General features: G+C 38.0%; 1 protein-coding gene across 50 annotated transcripts in view; it reads left to right on the top strand.

The window, feature by feature from the left end:
• The window catches only part of RIMS1 (regulating synaptic membrane exocytosis 1), a 316668-nt gene that overhangs the window by 129819 nt on the left and 170301 nt on the right, over positions 1-16548 (top strand). For 47 of the 50 annotated variants that reach the window (XM_071806897.1, XM_071806877.1, XM_071806872.1 and 44 more), the window contains one exon: positions 14903-15246. In XM_071806897.1, coding sequence (XP_071662998.1) covers positions 14903-15246 — 344 coding nt within the window. Of the gene's footprint in view, positions 1-4087; positions 4228-11397; positions 11452-14902; positions 15247-16548 lie in introns of those variants that run through there. The other 3 variants (XM_071806904.1, XM_071806905.1, XM_071806891.1) reach the window with 2 other exon arrangements.

Genomic DNA, 16548 nt, shown 5'->3' with positions numbered 1-16548 from the left:
GTCATGGGTCAGCTCACTGTGTTCTGCTTAATTACTTTCTCTTCTTTGACTATAAATATCCATAGTTACTGCTTTCTTCAGTAAACTGACTGGATTTAATCCTTCATTTGATGCATGAAATGATAGCTTGTTTTCACTGTAGAGCATGGAGATTTTTAAAACTTTACTTTGGAAGGTTTACCTTTTTTATTTTTCTCTTCTTTTTTAAAGGTAGAACACTGTTTACACAGTCAGCGGCACACAGGTTGTCAATATCCTTATTAGGTTGCTTTCATTTTTCATTTTGTTTTCAACTTCTGATTATTTTTCTGATTACCTGCCAATTTTGAGACTATAGAATGGCAAGTTTTGAGGCAGTGTTGCTTACAGGCTTTATTTCTATTATAAGCTAATTTATAAATAAATAATAAATTAATAGATAATAATGCTGTATTTAGCATCCCAGTGTTACATTATACATTGTGTAATGAATTAAAACTATACAGAAGCAACTATGTAGACAGTAAGTGGATGAAAATGCATTAAATTGTGAACACAGAGCTAGTTCTAAACCACCATCAACATAAAATGACTGTCTTTCTGGTTTAGCCCCAGAAGGATCAGATTTGGGATTTAACTGCTTTAACAATTGCTTTTAAAAGCCGCTTTTTTGGAAGTGCTAAATTATGGCAAGAAGAGCTTCCTGGTGTACAACACATTATATTGCTTTGTAAAATGACTGTTTTCTCAAAACTCATCTTGCATATTGTGCTATCTTTTTGCTTGGTTACTGCCTTCAATTTGTTTGATAGCAATCTGCATTTTAGGGTTTTATTTTAGGTGACTAAGAACTCTATTTTTATTTTAGGTGATTAAGAACTCTATTTTTTGGCTATATCTATGTCTTAAATGTATCTACTTCAACGTTTATGGGCTGAGAAATCACCTTTTCCTCCTTAGTTCTATTCTTGGTTTTATTTTTCTGTTCTCTTTAAGTATATACCTGCCCAGCATATATTTTAACCATAACTGCTATTTCTTAGCAGTTTATCTTACTGAATAGCTGAAAGGTATGTACTTACTTAATCTTTTTTCCTTCTTTATGTCAGATAGCTTTCTGGATGACTAACTTTAGCTGCCCAGTAACTCCTTTTTCAAATTTAAATGTCACACAGTATTATATTAAACAAGTGCAAAGAACTTATGATTCAAACAGCAAGAGAGCAGCATTCAAGATTAATGTAGTGTACACCATCTTTTAAGTTTTTGTCTTGTAAACTCTTTGGAGTGACTAAGTATACCAAATACCATAAATGCTTTAAAAAAAAAAAGTTACTTGTGCTTGCACAAGGCATAATGTCTTTCAAACAAAATGCTTAAATCCCTATATATAGTACCATTTCTTATGGGAGATAAGTGAACATACGTAAATTTAGAAACTGAGGAGTCACCTCTGCTTTAATTTGAAAGACAGCCATTATAATCTTACAAAAATCTTTGTACTATAGCCTGACTTATGCAGAGCACGACACTCAGAGTAGATCTTAAACCTTTCAGTTCTATCGTATTCTGCAAGCAGCCAATGCCTATAAGTGTAGCAATACTCTTGTCACCGCTGCTCAGGGAAGAAAAGTGTTGTTCTAGTGGTTGAATGTTAAACTTCAGAATAGGTCTAGTTCCCTTAAAATACGGGAAAAGAAAAAAAGCGTGAAAGATTGGCAAATAAAAGATTGCAATACTGCATGATTATTTCAAAAGCTGCTGGATGTGTTTTGTTTCCATTTAGAGCTGTAGTGTCTCACATTCAATCTGCCACTGTTTTCCACTGTGCACTGAGAGCCCTTGTAAGTTCATTTGTTAGGTGGTTTGTCATAGTGCACGTGTGTGTAGGCTTGTTAACATCTTATGCTGATTTTGCCTGAAGAGATGTAAAGCTTGCCAAAAAGCATTTTTCTGAAGAGATAAACCTGAATCCCCAAATGCCTTCTTTCTTTTCTGAAAAAAAACCAACCCACCCAAACCCAAAGAAAAAAATCCAAACCAAGGAAAAGAAACAGAGTTTCCTCTGAAGTAAGTTTTATTTGTCTGTGCAATCATCTCTGTTCCAGAATTCCATTCTCTATTCCTTTCATATGAGACAAGACAACAACCCAATTTTGTTGCTTTTCTAGCACACTTGTTTCCTCTTAATTCCTGATATTTGTCCTACTTTCTCCCTGTTGTGTCTCTCTGAAATTTTCTCATCCAATTATCGTTGCCTCTTTAACTTTTCACCCTACTTTGAAGCTTTCTACCTGTTTGTCTGTGTCCTCTTGGACATTCTTTCTTCTTGGACACCTCATCCCCCAAGTCCTCCCTCTTACACTGTATTCATTAAAGAGCTGAAGTGGTTAAAAGAAAATTATTGAAGACAACATGGCCAGAAGAGTCTGACCTCCAGTAAACCAGTCGTATTTAAGCTGGGATAAACCACTGGTTTTAGTATAATCACCTAAAACTTACAGAGAGAACCCGAGTAGAACAGTGCTAACCTTAATGTGTAATCTACTGACCCCATTAAAGTATTTCAGTATAGAGTTAAAATTAATTATAGACTAGAGAAAAAAACGAATGATTACACTAACATTCTAGAAATAACAGATATTACTGAAATAAAACCCTGTTTTGTCTATTATGTCTGGTTTGGATTCAAATAACCAAAGTTAATTTTTTTGGCTGGGATGATTCTGGTGGCTACATTACATAATCTGAATTTTTAAAAAAAGTTCAAAGATGGATTCACATGAATAAGCAGGGATCAAATCAAAACTGAGAGGGCTGGTACTATGCACAGAAAGATTACTAGGTGGGCTGGTCAAAATGATATTTTCAGCTCAAAAGATGGTCCATCTTTTTGGACCCAGTAAGAGACTAATATATCTGAAAGTTATTCTTTTCCAGACGTACCAATGTGATCAGAAATACCGTTGCTTCCTGCAAACCCAGTGCTTGTGGTTAGTGTTCAGCAACTTCAAATATGGCCAAATACTTAACATTAAATACAGCTAACAGCTGAATGTAGGAAAGGTGATCCTAGTTTAAGCAACAGCAGATGGACCCCACCAGTTGTAGAAGCTGTTGCTTTGTAAGGTGACTAAGATGGAGAGAAGGGATTTCTCTCCTTAGTTGCTGAGACATTTCTTTTATATAAGGTGGAAGTGCTTGGGGAGCTAGCATTTAAGAAGGATCTAGCTGATCATTAAATTTCTTCTAGCTCCTGATACACACAGAAACCTGTGACACACAAATCAGTTACCTGACCAAAAAGATTGCTTGTGTCTGCTGAACAGACTGTACACGTGTCTATTGATGTGTAAATGTGGACTGAGGGCTCATGGTCCCTATATTTGTGCCACCATGGAGTACCCATCCCTCTATTTTCTGATAATAAAATGGCAGGATATCCTTAACCGTTACCTCTTCCCACCATACTCATAAGTCATCATATGCTATATGCCTTTTATTTGTTTAGGAAATACAAAGCCTCATTAGGTATCTGTGAATATACAGGTAAGTGCAGAAGATCAGAATGATTGCCTCATCATCTAACAAAGTTCTGATCTCAGTATTTGAACCTGTTTTTGTAGCAGTAACTTCATCGAATAATGAAATACCATTACTGTTTGAATTTCCCAACTGTAATGTTCTGCACTGCTTTACATCTTCTTACCTTATTGAAACTCTCCTCTTTCCCTGTGTGGTCTGCCAGTAGTATTTTAAATTTGGGACAGTAAACTTCTGAAATTGATACTGGGAATCATCTGTGAATTGGCTGTTAACAGTGCAGTGTTTGGATTAGTTAAAAAACTTATAATATTCTTACACTGGCACAAAACTCCTACTGCATTTTCCTGCCCCATTTTCCTTTTCCTTATCTTTTAAATCTTCCATATTCAAACTCACAGTTGTTTATCCCTTTCTCAGTCACCCTGTAATCTTTACTCTCCTAAAAGTCCACACTTTTCCTTACCAAAACTACATTGGTTTTCCTATTTTTTTTTAAATCTTAGATATCCAATCAAATTTGTTGTAGAACACTGATATTCTCTCTTCCCCTTCCTCAAATCTTCCATCCCAGATTTACTGAGATTCCTTTGTGCTCGAGCTTGATAGCACAGATAGCACAGACTTAACCAACTTAGCCTCAGACTCTGCACCTGGAGCGAGAGGTGGGAGAATTAAGAGAAAGGACCATGGACATCTCAGAAGGTAGGATCAACAAAGACGAAATGTGAAAAAAACCCCTAAAGCCAAAAAACTTTGTCATCCTTTCAGTAAGGGAGTAAATGCAAATAAGATGTTGAGCCAACTCATGTGGAATGTTGTGGTTTCTCAGGATAGTCTGGTAGCTTTTTCAGTCAGGTTGCTGATCTTCAGAGTGTTGCACAAATAAATTGTATGCTTGTTTTTAAAAAAAACTGTTATAAACAGATAAAAAGTTGCAATGATGATATCAAAGCGGGAAGAATATACCTTCTGTAATTATAAGCGTTGCAGGTATTTACATGCATAAGAAAAGACCAAGTTTAAGTATTTTTGTGTGAAGAAAACTACAAACTAAAGGGTGGTTCTGGGACAGCTGTGAATCATGAGTGTGTATAACATCTATAGGGCACGATCCTAGTTGATGCTTTGTCAGAATCGTGTCTGGGCAGTACTAACTGTTGCAAAATACTCATAAGTAGGTACCATGTGATACTTAACATCCCCCAAGTGTGAAAAGTTCTGATGTTTCCAGTATGGTGATATTTATTTTTTTTTTAATTCTGAAAACTAAATAATACAAAAATAATGTACAATTATAAAATATGAATTTTTTCTCTTTCACTGAGAGTGTTTGCTCTTGCTTGCTTAAGAAAAGTTAAAACATGAAGGATCAAACTGGTAGAGGTTTGTCATTATTTCATTTACTTAATCTTACATTTCCAGGTTTATCTGGATTGTGTTTGTTATCTGTACGTGACATAAAAAAGTATCTGTAGCCAATCAGAGACTGTTTCAGATCTTTGTTCTCAGCCTCAGAAGGACAGTGGCAAGGACAGTGGCAAGCGCACCGAGCATCCCTGGCAATGTGGGTGAGCCTGGGCCGTGCGTGGGGCTGCCCAGGCACCTTTGGTGCTGCGCTCTCCCTCCCTCAATCACTTGCAAATTATATTCTCAGTTTCACAGTCTGGTTGTAGGGCTCTGACAGCCTTATTCTAGGCTTTGTGTGGACTTGGGGGTGTGGGAGCTGTAAGCAAAACTCAGCAGCCAGAACTTCCCAGCACAGAGTTGGCGAGGAACAGAGGGAAATTCTGGGTCAGCAGAGCTTATAGTCATCCAGTGCAATTCCCTGTGACTGGAAAGACGAGCAAAGCGATCAGAGAATGCCTCTGTTAATCCGCACAGCAGAGATCACTCCAATGAGATTATCTTGCAACATATAAAAAATCTGCTTTCTCTCCTCTCAACCAGAGTGGTTTTGGGCATTTGTTTGAACTGACAGATCTGAATGTGCTGTACACGCTCCCTTACATTCCCCAAACAGGTAGTTATGTCATCCATAAAAAACAGGCATGTCCTAAGATGACTGTCACTGCTGTATATTCAGCTTATTCCCTCTGGGAATATTCCTGAGCTGCCAGCCATCCTTTGTTGACTTCTATCCCCATTCACACAGCCAGTAATGATCATCTTCTTCCCCACAACCCCGGATTTCCACATCATGGCTGCTTAGCTCTCCGTTAGTCTCAACTCCGCTGTTCTTCCTATGGATCCAAGCAATCTCTGTAAGCTTTACTTATCTCCTGTGTCCATTGTTCCTGTCCCTAAAGACAGAAGCATCCAGGACAGATCTCCTGGTCATCCTATGCTCCTAGTGACTGTCAGGGCCAGTATGTGCCCCTGAGTGACTCAACAGTGACGTGTGTTTCACAAGTTGGGAACTCCAAATACAGGTTTGAGGCAGAGTCTCTTTCAAATCTAGAGGGAACACCATCAGCTGTTAACATGCTACTTCAACACAGGATAGAGACAATATCTGAAATCTCTGGACATGCATCCATCTATCTATCTGTCTGTCTATCTATCTATCTATCTATCTATGATAAACATAATAGAAGACAACTTGATTCTCACTAACTGATATTGGAAGCTTTCAAGCACACAGTCACTCCAGCAGCATTTGGTGGTGGTAATCTGAAGATGTCAGATAGCTGAGGGGAATATCTATGTTTATACACCGCTATATGCTCCTGGAAGAAATCAGGTCAATTTGCTGTGGGTTTTGCATAGTCCCTTGTGTGAGCACAGTCCCTCTCCAACTCGGAACTTTTCACATTTTATGTACTGTTTGCTTTAGGGCAGAAAGCTATGTAGATAGTGAGACAAAAAGGAAGCAGACCTCCTGACAGTAAAGTATCGCAAATGTAGTAATGCTTTTCATAGTTGAAGAACTATAAGGCCAAGAATCACAGAACGGTTGAGGTTTGAATTGGCCCCTGGAGATCCCCTAGACTCAGAGCAGGGCCAAGTATATCAGGATGCCAGGGCCGTGTCCTACTGAGCTCTGAATGTCTCCAAGGATGGAGAGTCTCTAACTGTTTTTATTTTTTGTGTGTGTGTTAGAGAGTACAAAATCAGAATTTAATTCATGCCCATCAAGTCCCCTGTGACCTCCATCAGTTGACCCACTCACTTTTTCTTCCATGAACTTTTTTTTTGATTTCAAGAATTTGGCTCTGCAGTTTAACATTTCCAGTTTCTTTTGGCCTAAATTATTTTCTATTCTATACCCCCAAAGAAATTAAAAATCTCTCTTACCTCTCTACTACTTTTGTTTTGACACAGTTTGTATAAAAGAATATTTATATAAAAGTATAGTATAGAAACATAAATAATGGTCTTATGGTGCAAATTCCCGCAGAGATTATGTGCATGCTTATGCACTATTAAAGACAGTTTTGTTCTGAGCATCTGTATATTTGTACTACAATTTGTAAATATAGAAATAGATAAATGGAGTGGAAAGCTTCTGGTGAGTTCTTTTTTTTTTTGAATGACAACTGAAATTTTATATCTGTCCTGACTGTAAACTGTTTCATGCCATTAACCTTATTTGTTAGACTTGTGTAATTTAAAAATATTTATTTCTGTGTTCCATGCATATCTGTAACTATGGAAACCATAAAGTGATTAAGAGGGGTGCGGTTGATGCTTCTGTGGCTCATCGAGACAACCAAATGTTCAAATAGTTGGATAAAACTTTTTGTTGTTTTTAAGAAGCTTAGAAGAATATACAAAAATGATCTATGGGATAATGATTTCTAGTGTAGCTTAATGGTCTACGAAAAATGGAGATTGATGTTACAGAAAAAGTGACTAGTGATTAATGGCTACTACATTATCAGAAAAATATCAGGTAATTGAAGTAAATTCAGGCAAAAGAAATGAAGTTGAAAAAGAAACTGATCTATGAGGAAAGAGTGAGACCAAAGCAGAGCTTTCTGAAAGCTCTGACTCTTGCTGGGACTTAGAATTGTCCCACTGCCACATCAGTGAAAATACTGAAGGTAGAAGTGGGTAGTGCAGACAAGATGAGTGAGGAGGGTGTGAATGTAGCAATATGGAAAATGTATTTCAATGGGGTACACTTAAATACAGCACCTGTGGAGGAATCAAACTACTGGGATGTTTTGGATCACTAAGTCTCGAAAAAGGTGCTCTAAGCCTCATCATGATGACGTGTAGATAAATAAAGCCTGAACTGTCTGGTGCTCTATAAACTTGACTTGAGGGTTTACTTTTTTTTTTTTCCAAAATGAAATTCTCAAGCCCAGACAAATCAGCCCAAACAACTAATACTTCCTGAGTCTCTTCGATGTTTAACCCCTCCTTTCTCTTGGTATGATTATTTCTTCTGTCTCCCTCCAACTTGTAAGTTTGTAAATTTTGATCATTTAGTTAGATGTAGACCTTAAAACCAGAGCTGCAAGGAATTTCAGGCACAAGGTTTCACAGATTTGTCCAAGCTATAGTCCTGTTTAGCAGGTGACAACTCTAATGGAGACAAGCAATACAATTTTTGTAGTATGTTTTTAGTGGTGTGTATCAACTAATCTATTTGAAAAAGAACTTGCAGTGGAAGAATGTTTCAAATTACTGTATGTAGATGTGCCAGTGTGACCTTTTAGACAAAAAACAAGACTTCTTTGCTGGTGATTTTGATTTCTTCCTTGGACTCCAAAGGCATTCTCAGAGAAGTACATTGCGATAGTGACTGGAACCTATCTGTGTACTGTTCTAGAGATACTATTTCATATGATAACTTTATAGTTGCCTGAATGCATCGCTTTCAACCCTCAGTTTGCTGCAGGATTATTCTAGAGAATGTTTCCTTTCTGTGGAAGTTGTCAGGAGCTTTCTGAAAGATTGGCAGCTGTGGCTGAGACATTTTGGCAGAAGGGCAAGTGAAGAAAGTCAGTTGTTTTTTTGTTCTATTTTTATCTTAAAATGACTAGTAACACTGTTGTTAGCAACAGTGTCAACAAAACTGGCATAAAAAACCCCTTTTGATGTTAAATTCCTTGAATCATTGCTCCACTGCACCTTTTCTGCATTTTTCTATTAGCAGTTTGTAATTGTGGGTTTAGAAACTTAGGCCAGGAGTAAGATAAGGATTGATGTGTGAACTTTGAGTTGCCATTTTTTATGCTCTACAGTACATAAGACATATACATATGGCTGGCTTATGCCCTCTAAAGTGGCACATGGCAGCAGGTGGGATATGCTGACTTATCTCTGCACTAGCAGCCTATCATTAGGCACAGGATTTCATTTTATTTTGTTGTGTCTGCTTGATGAGAGTGAATGAATTCTCTTCAGATGGAAACTTAAGTACCTGCCATGCCTATAGGCATTTCTGTGTAGACAGAGAAAACTGAAGCATCTCACTCTCATTCATACACATAGGATGTGATTTGGAAAGTTAACATCTCAGTTATCTATGAAAGGCAAGCAAGAAGAGTATGAAGTGTGCTCTGTAGTGCAAGTAGAAAATTCTGATAAGGTGGAATTTTAAACATCCTTCCTGGATGATCTTGGTCAAACATGTAAATGGCAGCACAGACTTTAAGGTAATGTGTGGTTCTGGGAGCAGTGGGGCCTCGTTCCCTATGAATGTCTTGCGATTGAATTGCTGTGTAGATTCTGTGATGCTAATAAAGATAACACTAATGAAATATTTGTGGGGCTTTTATAGAACTACCTATTTCATGAAACTTTTAAGAATTTAATCCCTCAAAAATATCTATGCCTGTGCAAAATTTTATTGCATTTTTCCAGTGGGTTAATAATGTCTTATGTTATTGGAGGGTGTGGGGAGAAAACAGGGAAGAAACCAATCAACTGTCAGCATAAACCTCATTTTCTTGCCAAACTGGGATAAAAATATCAAGCTGAAAACCTAAGTTACGAGGAAAATCTGCTCTGCACAGGAATGGAAGAACAGAAAGTGCTAGAATGGCATTATATCACAGTCCTGAAATGACTGAGCCCTGTATGTCAGTGTTGCCAAAAGAGTCTTCTCCTTGCTTGGGAGGGGAGGATGGTAGAGTTGTCCTGTCCTTTTGAACCCTTCAATCTAGAGGAGAGGCTTCAGCATAAAGCAGAACCTAGACTCCTAGGCTGCTACTTTACTAACGAATTAAACCAAAGCTGGGACTGTTCCTAGATGTCAGAGTATCTCAATAGTAAACCAACAGAAGGCTGTTTGACATGCTCTTGGTCTTCTGCCCACTAGCACTTTCTCATCAACTTTTCATGGTGGTTTGGGAGTTGGGGTGCTCCAAGAACTACCTCCAGGAGGCAGTCTGTATGGAGCCACCTTGCTTTGAAGTAGAGCAGAGATCCTAGTAGAGATGCCAAGTTATTTCATGTCATTCAACATAAGTGCTCAAAAATGTTTCTGTGCAAGTTTAATGTACTAGCATGGGTGTCATTTCAAGATGTAGTTTAACAGGGAACAGTGAGCCACTGCCCTGGAGAAGCATCCTCTTCCCCAAATTTGCCCCTGTTCCTGGCCACAGGATTTCACTACTTACCATACCTCTCCATGAGAAAAATAGATGTGACAAAAAAGGAAAACAATTTAAAACTAGGGTTAAGTTTCTGCTATGTTTTTAAATGCAAGTGGCTCCTGGGAGGAACTGACAGTCAAGGGAGGGGATGCAGGGGAACATGCAGCATGGGAAGCTGGAGGCAAAGAACAGAGGGAACAAACCCAGACAGGGAGAGAGAGGAGCACGAGAGGAGGGAGGTGGGGACAAGACTTTCTCTTTGATGACCAGGAGCCATTGGATGAACTCAGCTGTCTAACACTCAAACAATATGTTAGATGAAAGCTTGGATTCACAAGCACATTTTCATTTGAACGGTAGAGTTGTTTACTTATTTAGATTTTGGGCTAATGCTAGGATTCAAGTAGATTTTCAGCTTCATTTATTTATATTTTAATGAAGCCATGATGACGCTTAAGCTAAGCTGTCATTACAGAATTTTGATACAGCAACAGAGATAAACGCAATGCTGTAAACTAATTTCATGGTTTGCTGCACGTTTTATGTTATTGCAGAAACATTAAGTGATACATAGTCTGACTTAATTCTGTGAATGAATAGTTTTGTGAGAGCAAATTGATACCATTTCGTCTGTCTGACTTTCAAGAGATGATGTGTAGGATGGTGGCAGAGCTCTGCTGAAGTTAATGGTGCCTCAGAGAAGAGGGTCTGCCTAATTAGATCTGTCTGAAATAATGGTCCCCTAGAAGTGCATAGGAAGTGACTAAAGGAACATTAACAAAAGCAATAAACTGAAAAGATGTTGTGTACACCTCCTTCAGAAGGGAAATAATTAAGACAGCATGAAGGTTCAGTAAGGAATGTCTGTAATAGTAGCACATTTGTCACCTAATTCCTTGTACAGAGATGAAGCAGGATGCATAGGGGGCAGTGTAACTGTGGGTTTGCCATTTCTAAATTCATGAAGCATGGAGGAATGTGCTCCTTATGAAGTCTCCTCAGAATCTGACCTTGGGTGAAGGATTTGGGGACCTTGCTCTGACCTTAGCCTGTGTTTTGCCTGGCATGTGTCACACAAATTTGATATAAAGTTTGTCTCCCCCATAACGTGAATTTAGTCTCCCAATGCTTGTTTGGAAGTCTCCAAATTGAAATTGAAAAAAAACAAAGCCTTTTCCCGCATTCTAAAATGCAGTTTTGAAATATGTAATAATGAAGAAGTGTTCTTATTTTTGTAACTGAAAATGCTCTTTTTCTCTGTGTGTATAGTTGTATATATTGTTTACTGTGGGCTCTTTCAAGTTGGAATTTCATGTTGTGTTAGTACAGGAATACTGTTCCTACTCCTTGTGGATCACATTCAACAGTACCTGTAAGAGTAAGTTCGAGGAATATTTTTTTCTGTGAATGAAATACCCCATATTCCACCTGAAGGCAAGCATGGGACCCTTCTAGCATGTTTTCACGTAGCCTGTAAAGTTTCCACGTGAATCTGTGTGGGAATTGTTGCCCCACCTCTGCTGAGTCCTGTATGTGCCACTTTGTGATGTAGCAGTAACGCCCAGACCCTTTTGCTATGCTGTGAAAATGCACATTTTTCCAGAGCCATGCGTATGAACCCTTTGAATGAGGAGCACCCCTTTACTGGTTCTCTTTAACAGCTTCATGTGCGGATATGCATTGACTTGTGCAAGGACGTGATAAACCAGCAACAAACCCAGCCACCAAAACCAGACATTGGATGTCTTGAATGACTTACTGTAGCACTGCATCACAGCTCACCATCCAGAAAACAGTAAACAGAAACTATTTTTGAAGTGACAGGCCAGAGTAAAATTGTCTAACACTCCTCATTTTACTGATGCATCGCGTGGAGGTCCAGAAGCCACATTAGAGAACTATAATCCTTCATCAGAGCATTTGTTTGGTTGCCTAACATCTGTGGATTGTTAAGATAAGTTATTACGCAGACCTGCTTTAGTTTGGATTAGTTTGGACCACATCCCAGTATATTCAATCAGGATATAATTCCTGCATGCTGCTAAATTGCTTGCTCCACAGACTTCTCTAAAAATGTTTTTCAACATACAGTTTTGTCACTGAAACTGTTCTGTCACCTCAAGTTTGGTGGGTTTTTTTGTTTGTTTGTTTGGTTTTTTTTGGTCCTCTCAAAGAAAAGCTTTTCTTTTTCCTTTTGGACCAAATATATCTCAAGGCAAGCGTAGCATATATTAAGTCCTGAAGAGATTCCTAAACAGGGATGGTAGTGTAACTTCTATGTGAGTATAATGTAGATTTCCTACATGCATAATCTGTCATGATTGGTGTGTATTGTGTCCGAACTGCAGTGTTTAAAGACAGGTGTAAGAAAATGATTTTGTATTTGCAAGTCTAGTATTTATTCTTTCTGTATTCTGTATTTTTCTGTGTCTATTTGTGCATTAGCTATTCCTGTTTCTTTGGATCTCATAATATTTTGCATAAAATGAATTACAATATCAAAGGTGATTATGTAAATTAATGGTAATTTCTTGACACTTATTACATACTTTATCCATATTTTAAATGCTGAAATACATTAAATTGTAAATGAAGTTTGGTATCATCTTTACACATGTAAATGTGGTTGCATACATACACACATGTAATTAATTAGAATATTTGAAGTTTATTATAGTACTTCTTTTACTTCTTTTAAACAAACTCTAGTTGATGTATTTTTATTAACACTTTTTCCAACTTTTCCTGTAAAGCGATAAAATGCAGGCAAAGACATATTTTTCATTAATGACGGTTTATAACATTGACATAGATTTTATACACAGACGCATATGCATGTGCATTCTTGCTCTCTAATGGGCTAACAATCATATCAGAGTTTATAAAGACATTTAAAAATGTAGATTTTTTTTCCTTTTAGTCTTGCTGTTTTTTAAATATCTGTAATGATAGTAATAATAATACCAGATAGACTAAAAATCTATTCTATTAAAACAGATAGTCTGATAAACTGGATCTCTATTTTTTTAGGTGTACTAGATGAAGGGAAGAAGACATTTAGGAACCATGAGATTTTTCATTAAAGACTAGCATTTATTTTGTCAAAGTTGCTGTTCATATTGTCCTACTGAGGGTTATCTTTTTTTTTTCGTAATACATGTTTGTGCCAGTGTTGGAATAACTGTAGCTTTTGATTGAAGTTTCTTTTTCCAATTAATTAAATTTTTTATGGGCATTTTACTATCCTTCTTAAATAGAAGAAATATAACAGTCATCTTTTGATAAAGGCACAGTCCGCATACAGGGAAAATAGCTGAATGTCTTCCTAGTGTGGTTTGGTCAAACAGTGCAGAAATAGTATTGGAAGTTCAGATGTAGTCTTCAGACCTAAACAGATTGTCTGTTCTGGGGTGTTTTAAGTAAATCTTAATTATTATAAATATGTAAAATGCCTCAAATTTTCATCACACCCTGCAAGCCCCACACTTCCTCCTCAAACTGGAGGATAAGAGAGCTCAGTACCAGAGCTCTGTCCTATTGTAATTTCTTCCCTGAAGTGATTGTTTATTCTGTTTCTTTTAATTTTTAAGTGTTGTTTGATTTTGCAACTGTTGTATCATTCCTGTGTTTACAAAAAATAATTTAAACATATTTTTCATTCCAACTTTTGTTATCTTTCTTACCCCCTTAACAATTTTATCCATTCTTTTACTTCTTTCTCACACTAAACTAAAATATCTTCTTTACCATGTCCCTTATTAGCTCTCAGCTTTCTTTCCTCTCATTGCTATTCTTGTTTCTGACAAAATTCCTACCTCTTATACATTCTTCGTGCTTTTTGCCTTTTCTGTTCTGCTGGCTCAAAACTCCTTTTGTGTTTGCCTCAATTTTTTCTTAAATATTCACGGAGAGTTCTGATTCACCTTTTATTTTCTCTGTTGATTTGCTCCTGTACATAAATCTGTTTTGTAATGTATGTAGATTTGAAGCATAGAGTCTGGCTTTACTCTGTGTACTTCTGTTTATCTGTGTATCTGGAATTAAAAAAAAAAACAATGCTAAGAGGCACCCTGTATGTACACAGCTGAATTTTCATTGCCGGGGACAAATGTTTAATTTATTTATGTATTATTTACAGCTATAACTCAAAGAAATGGTAAAAAATCTTTTCAAATTAGTACAAAATATGGTACGTTTGCATTCTTTTCATTGGTGCATTTAGTTCTCTATCAGTAGGTTTCTTTAGGTCTTACCTTACATCTCTGGTAAGTAGTTGTTGTGGATGTAGCTAAAACCATGTGCAGTAAATGCTGAATTATTTGCAAGATAATGTTGAGGTATGTTATGTTAGAAAAATTAATTAAAGGGAAATACTGTGTTTATTTTCTGTGCCGGCGGAGGTTGGGAGTTAGCTGGGCAGGACACCGCCGCCCAAGGTACAAGTCCCGTTTACCGTCTGGTAGGCTTGTCCTGACACCGACTCACACCAGGTGTGACAACCTGACCCACCCACCAACTGCATCAACACCAGCAACAGGCGTTGGTCGTGTACTGGAGAGAGCTAGGGCTGGGCTGAGGGGATTGCTACAGGTAGGACTGACGTATATTGACAGGACATTTTTGAGAAGCTCGCATAGCATGTGCCTGTAGGATGCTTGGCTGTAGCCAGTGCAGTCAGTGCTTGGAGAAGCATGTTCTGGGTCCTGTCATGAGCACCAGCCTCACCAGTTTAGACAAGAGCAAGAAACGGTACCTGCTCTGTAATAGCGAGCATGCATTTCAGGGTCTGAGGGGTCGCTGCACTGACTCTTCTTGTTGTCTTCAACTAGGTTATGTGGGTATGCAATTTATGTCGAAAGCAACAAGAAATCCTCACAAAATCCGGAGCGTGGTTTTTTGGAAGTGGACCGCAGCCCTCACCCAGCCAGGACGGAACCCTGAGTGATACGGCGACTGGTGGAAGCTCGGATGCACCGAGAGAAAAGAAAGCAAGACTTCAGGAGCGATCGAGATCACAGACTCCCTTAAGTACAGCAGCTGCCTCATCACAGGAACTCTCTTCTTCCAGTGTGCAGTCCGACCGGAGGAAAGGAGCAGAAGTACCGCAGCCGGCTATGGGCCTGGACCAAAAACAGGCTTCATCAAGGTCTAGGAGTGAACCTCCAAGAGAGAGGTAATGCTTTCTGTTTTGCTAGAGCCTCACAATTATAAATGCTAGTTCAATAATATTACACAAGGCTGTCAGATGGGCCTTATGTGTGTCTAGAACTGAGTAAAAACAAAGAATAAGTTGATTTACTGAGCAGGGAAGGATAAGCGTTCACTAGCAAATATATTTTCTGATTTGGTTTGTGCAAAAGAAATCAAGAAAAAAAAATAATTGTACTTTAGGGATATTTCTATGTACTTAAATGAATTTTGGTGTATACTTTCAATACGGAATTGTAGGTTACTTTTAGATTTTATATTTGGCAGGTATTTTAAAGTGATTGAACAAAATGCAAGCCTTTAACTTGACGAAATGATGTACTGGAATTAAAAAAATACCACCACCACCATCCCCCCACCCCAAAACAAACAAACAAACAAACAACAACAAACCAAACAAACAGAAAACCCATCCTGTGAAGTTCTGTCAGATATCTTTATGTGTTATCTTTTTATCAATGATTGTGTTATTTTTAATAATAAAACAGGAACTATTAAAAGAGCTGATTTACACCTGCAATGTAAATGTTCATGCAGAACTACAATAGTACCATATTGAATTCGGAGCAAGTTGTAGGCAAGAATAAAGCCAACTGGAAGTAAACTATTATATTTGAGTAAATGGGTAAATTCCCAGGCTGCATTCACTGTGATGAATGGGTTGAGCAGCGAATCAAGAGAGGCTAATGCCATGAAGCCACTGCTGTTCTTTTGGCCGTTGCCTGGCAGATGGCAGAGCGGTTGAGGAGGGAGCCTGTGGCAACAAAACAAGAGTCTGCCATAGAAGACTCTCCCTTGGCCAGAACAGCTGATGACTTTTTTTTCATAGTTATTGAAGTTGAAAATGGATGATTACCAGTGGCTAAAAACTGACTCTGTTGGTGACGTCAGTCTGGGTTTAACTGTACCAAAACTCAGGTTAGTGTTATGTATATGTATGATGTAAACAAACACATGGTGTCCTCCCCTAATTCTGACTTTTTTCCCCCCCAACACTGGGAAGGCCCCCAGAGCAGTCGTCACTTGGCTGAAGGACACTTGTAGGGCAGCAAAACGCTTTCTATTTCTGCTTTGCTGTCCAAAAGTGAGATGTTTATATTAATTATACAGCAGTAACGTTTTCTACTCATCACTTCCAATTGGAGTCAAAGGGTTCTGAATGTAGAGCATCTATGGTAAGCTCAGGTGCCATTTACTGCCAAAAACTCAAGAGGAACAGAAGATCGAGGCAAAGGGGACAGAAGCTTAGCTTGAATCATATCCAACT

Source organism: Patagioenas fasciata, chromosome 3, assembly GCF_037038585.1.
Source record: "Patagioenas fasciata isolate bPatFas1 chromosome 3, bPatFas1.hap1, whole genome shotgun sequence".
NCBI lineage: Eukaryota > Metazoa > Chordata > Aves > Columbiformes > Columbidae > Patagioenas > Patagioenas fasciata.
This window is presented reverse-complemented; position numbering and strand designations above follow the sequence as displayed.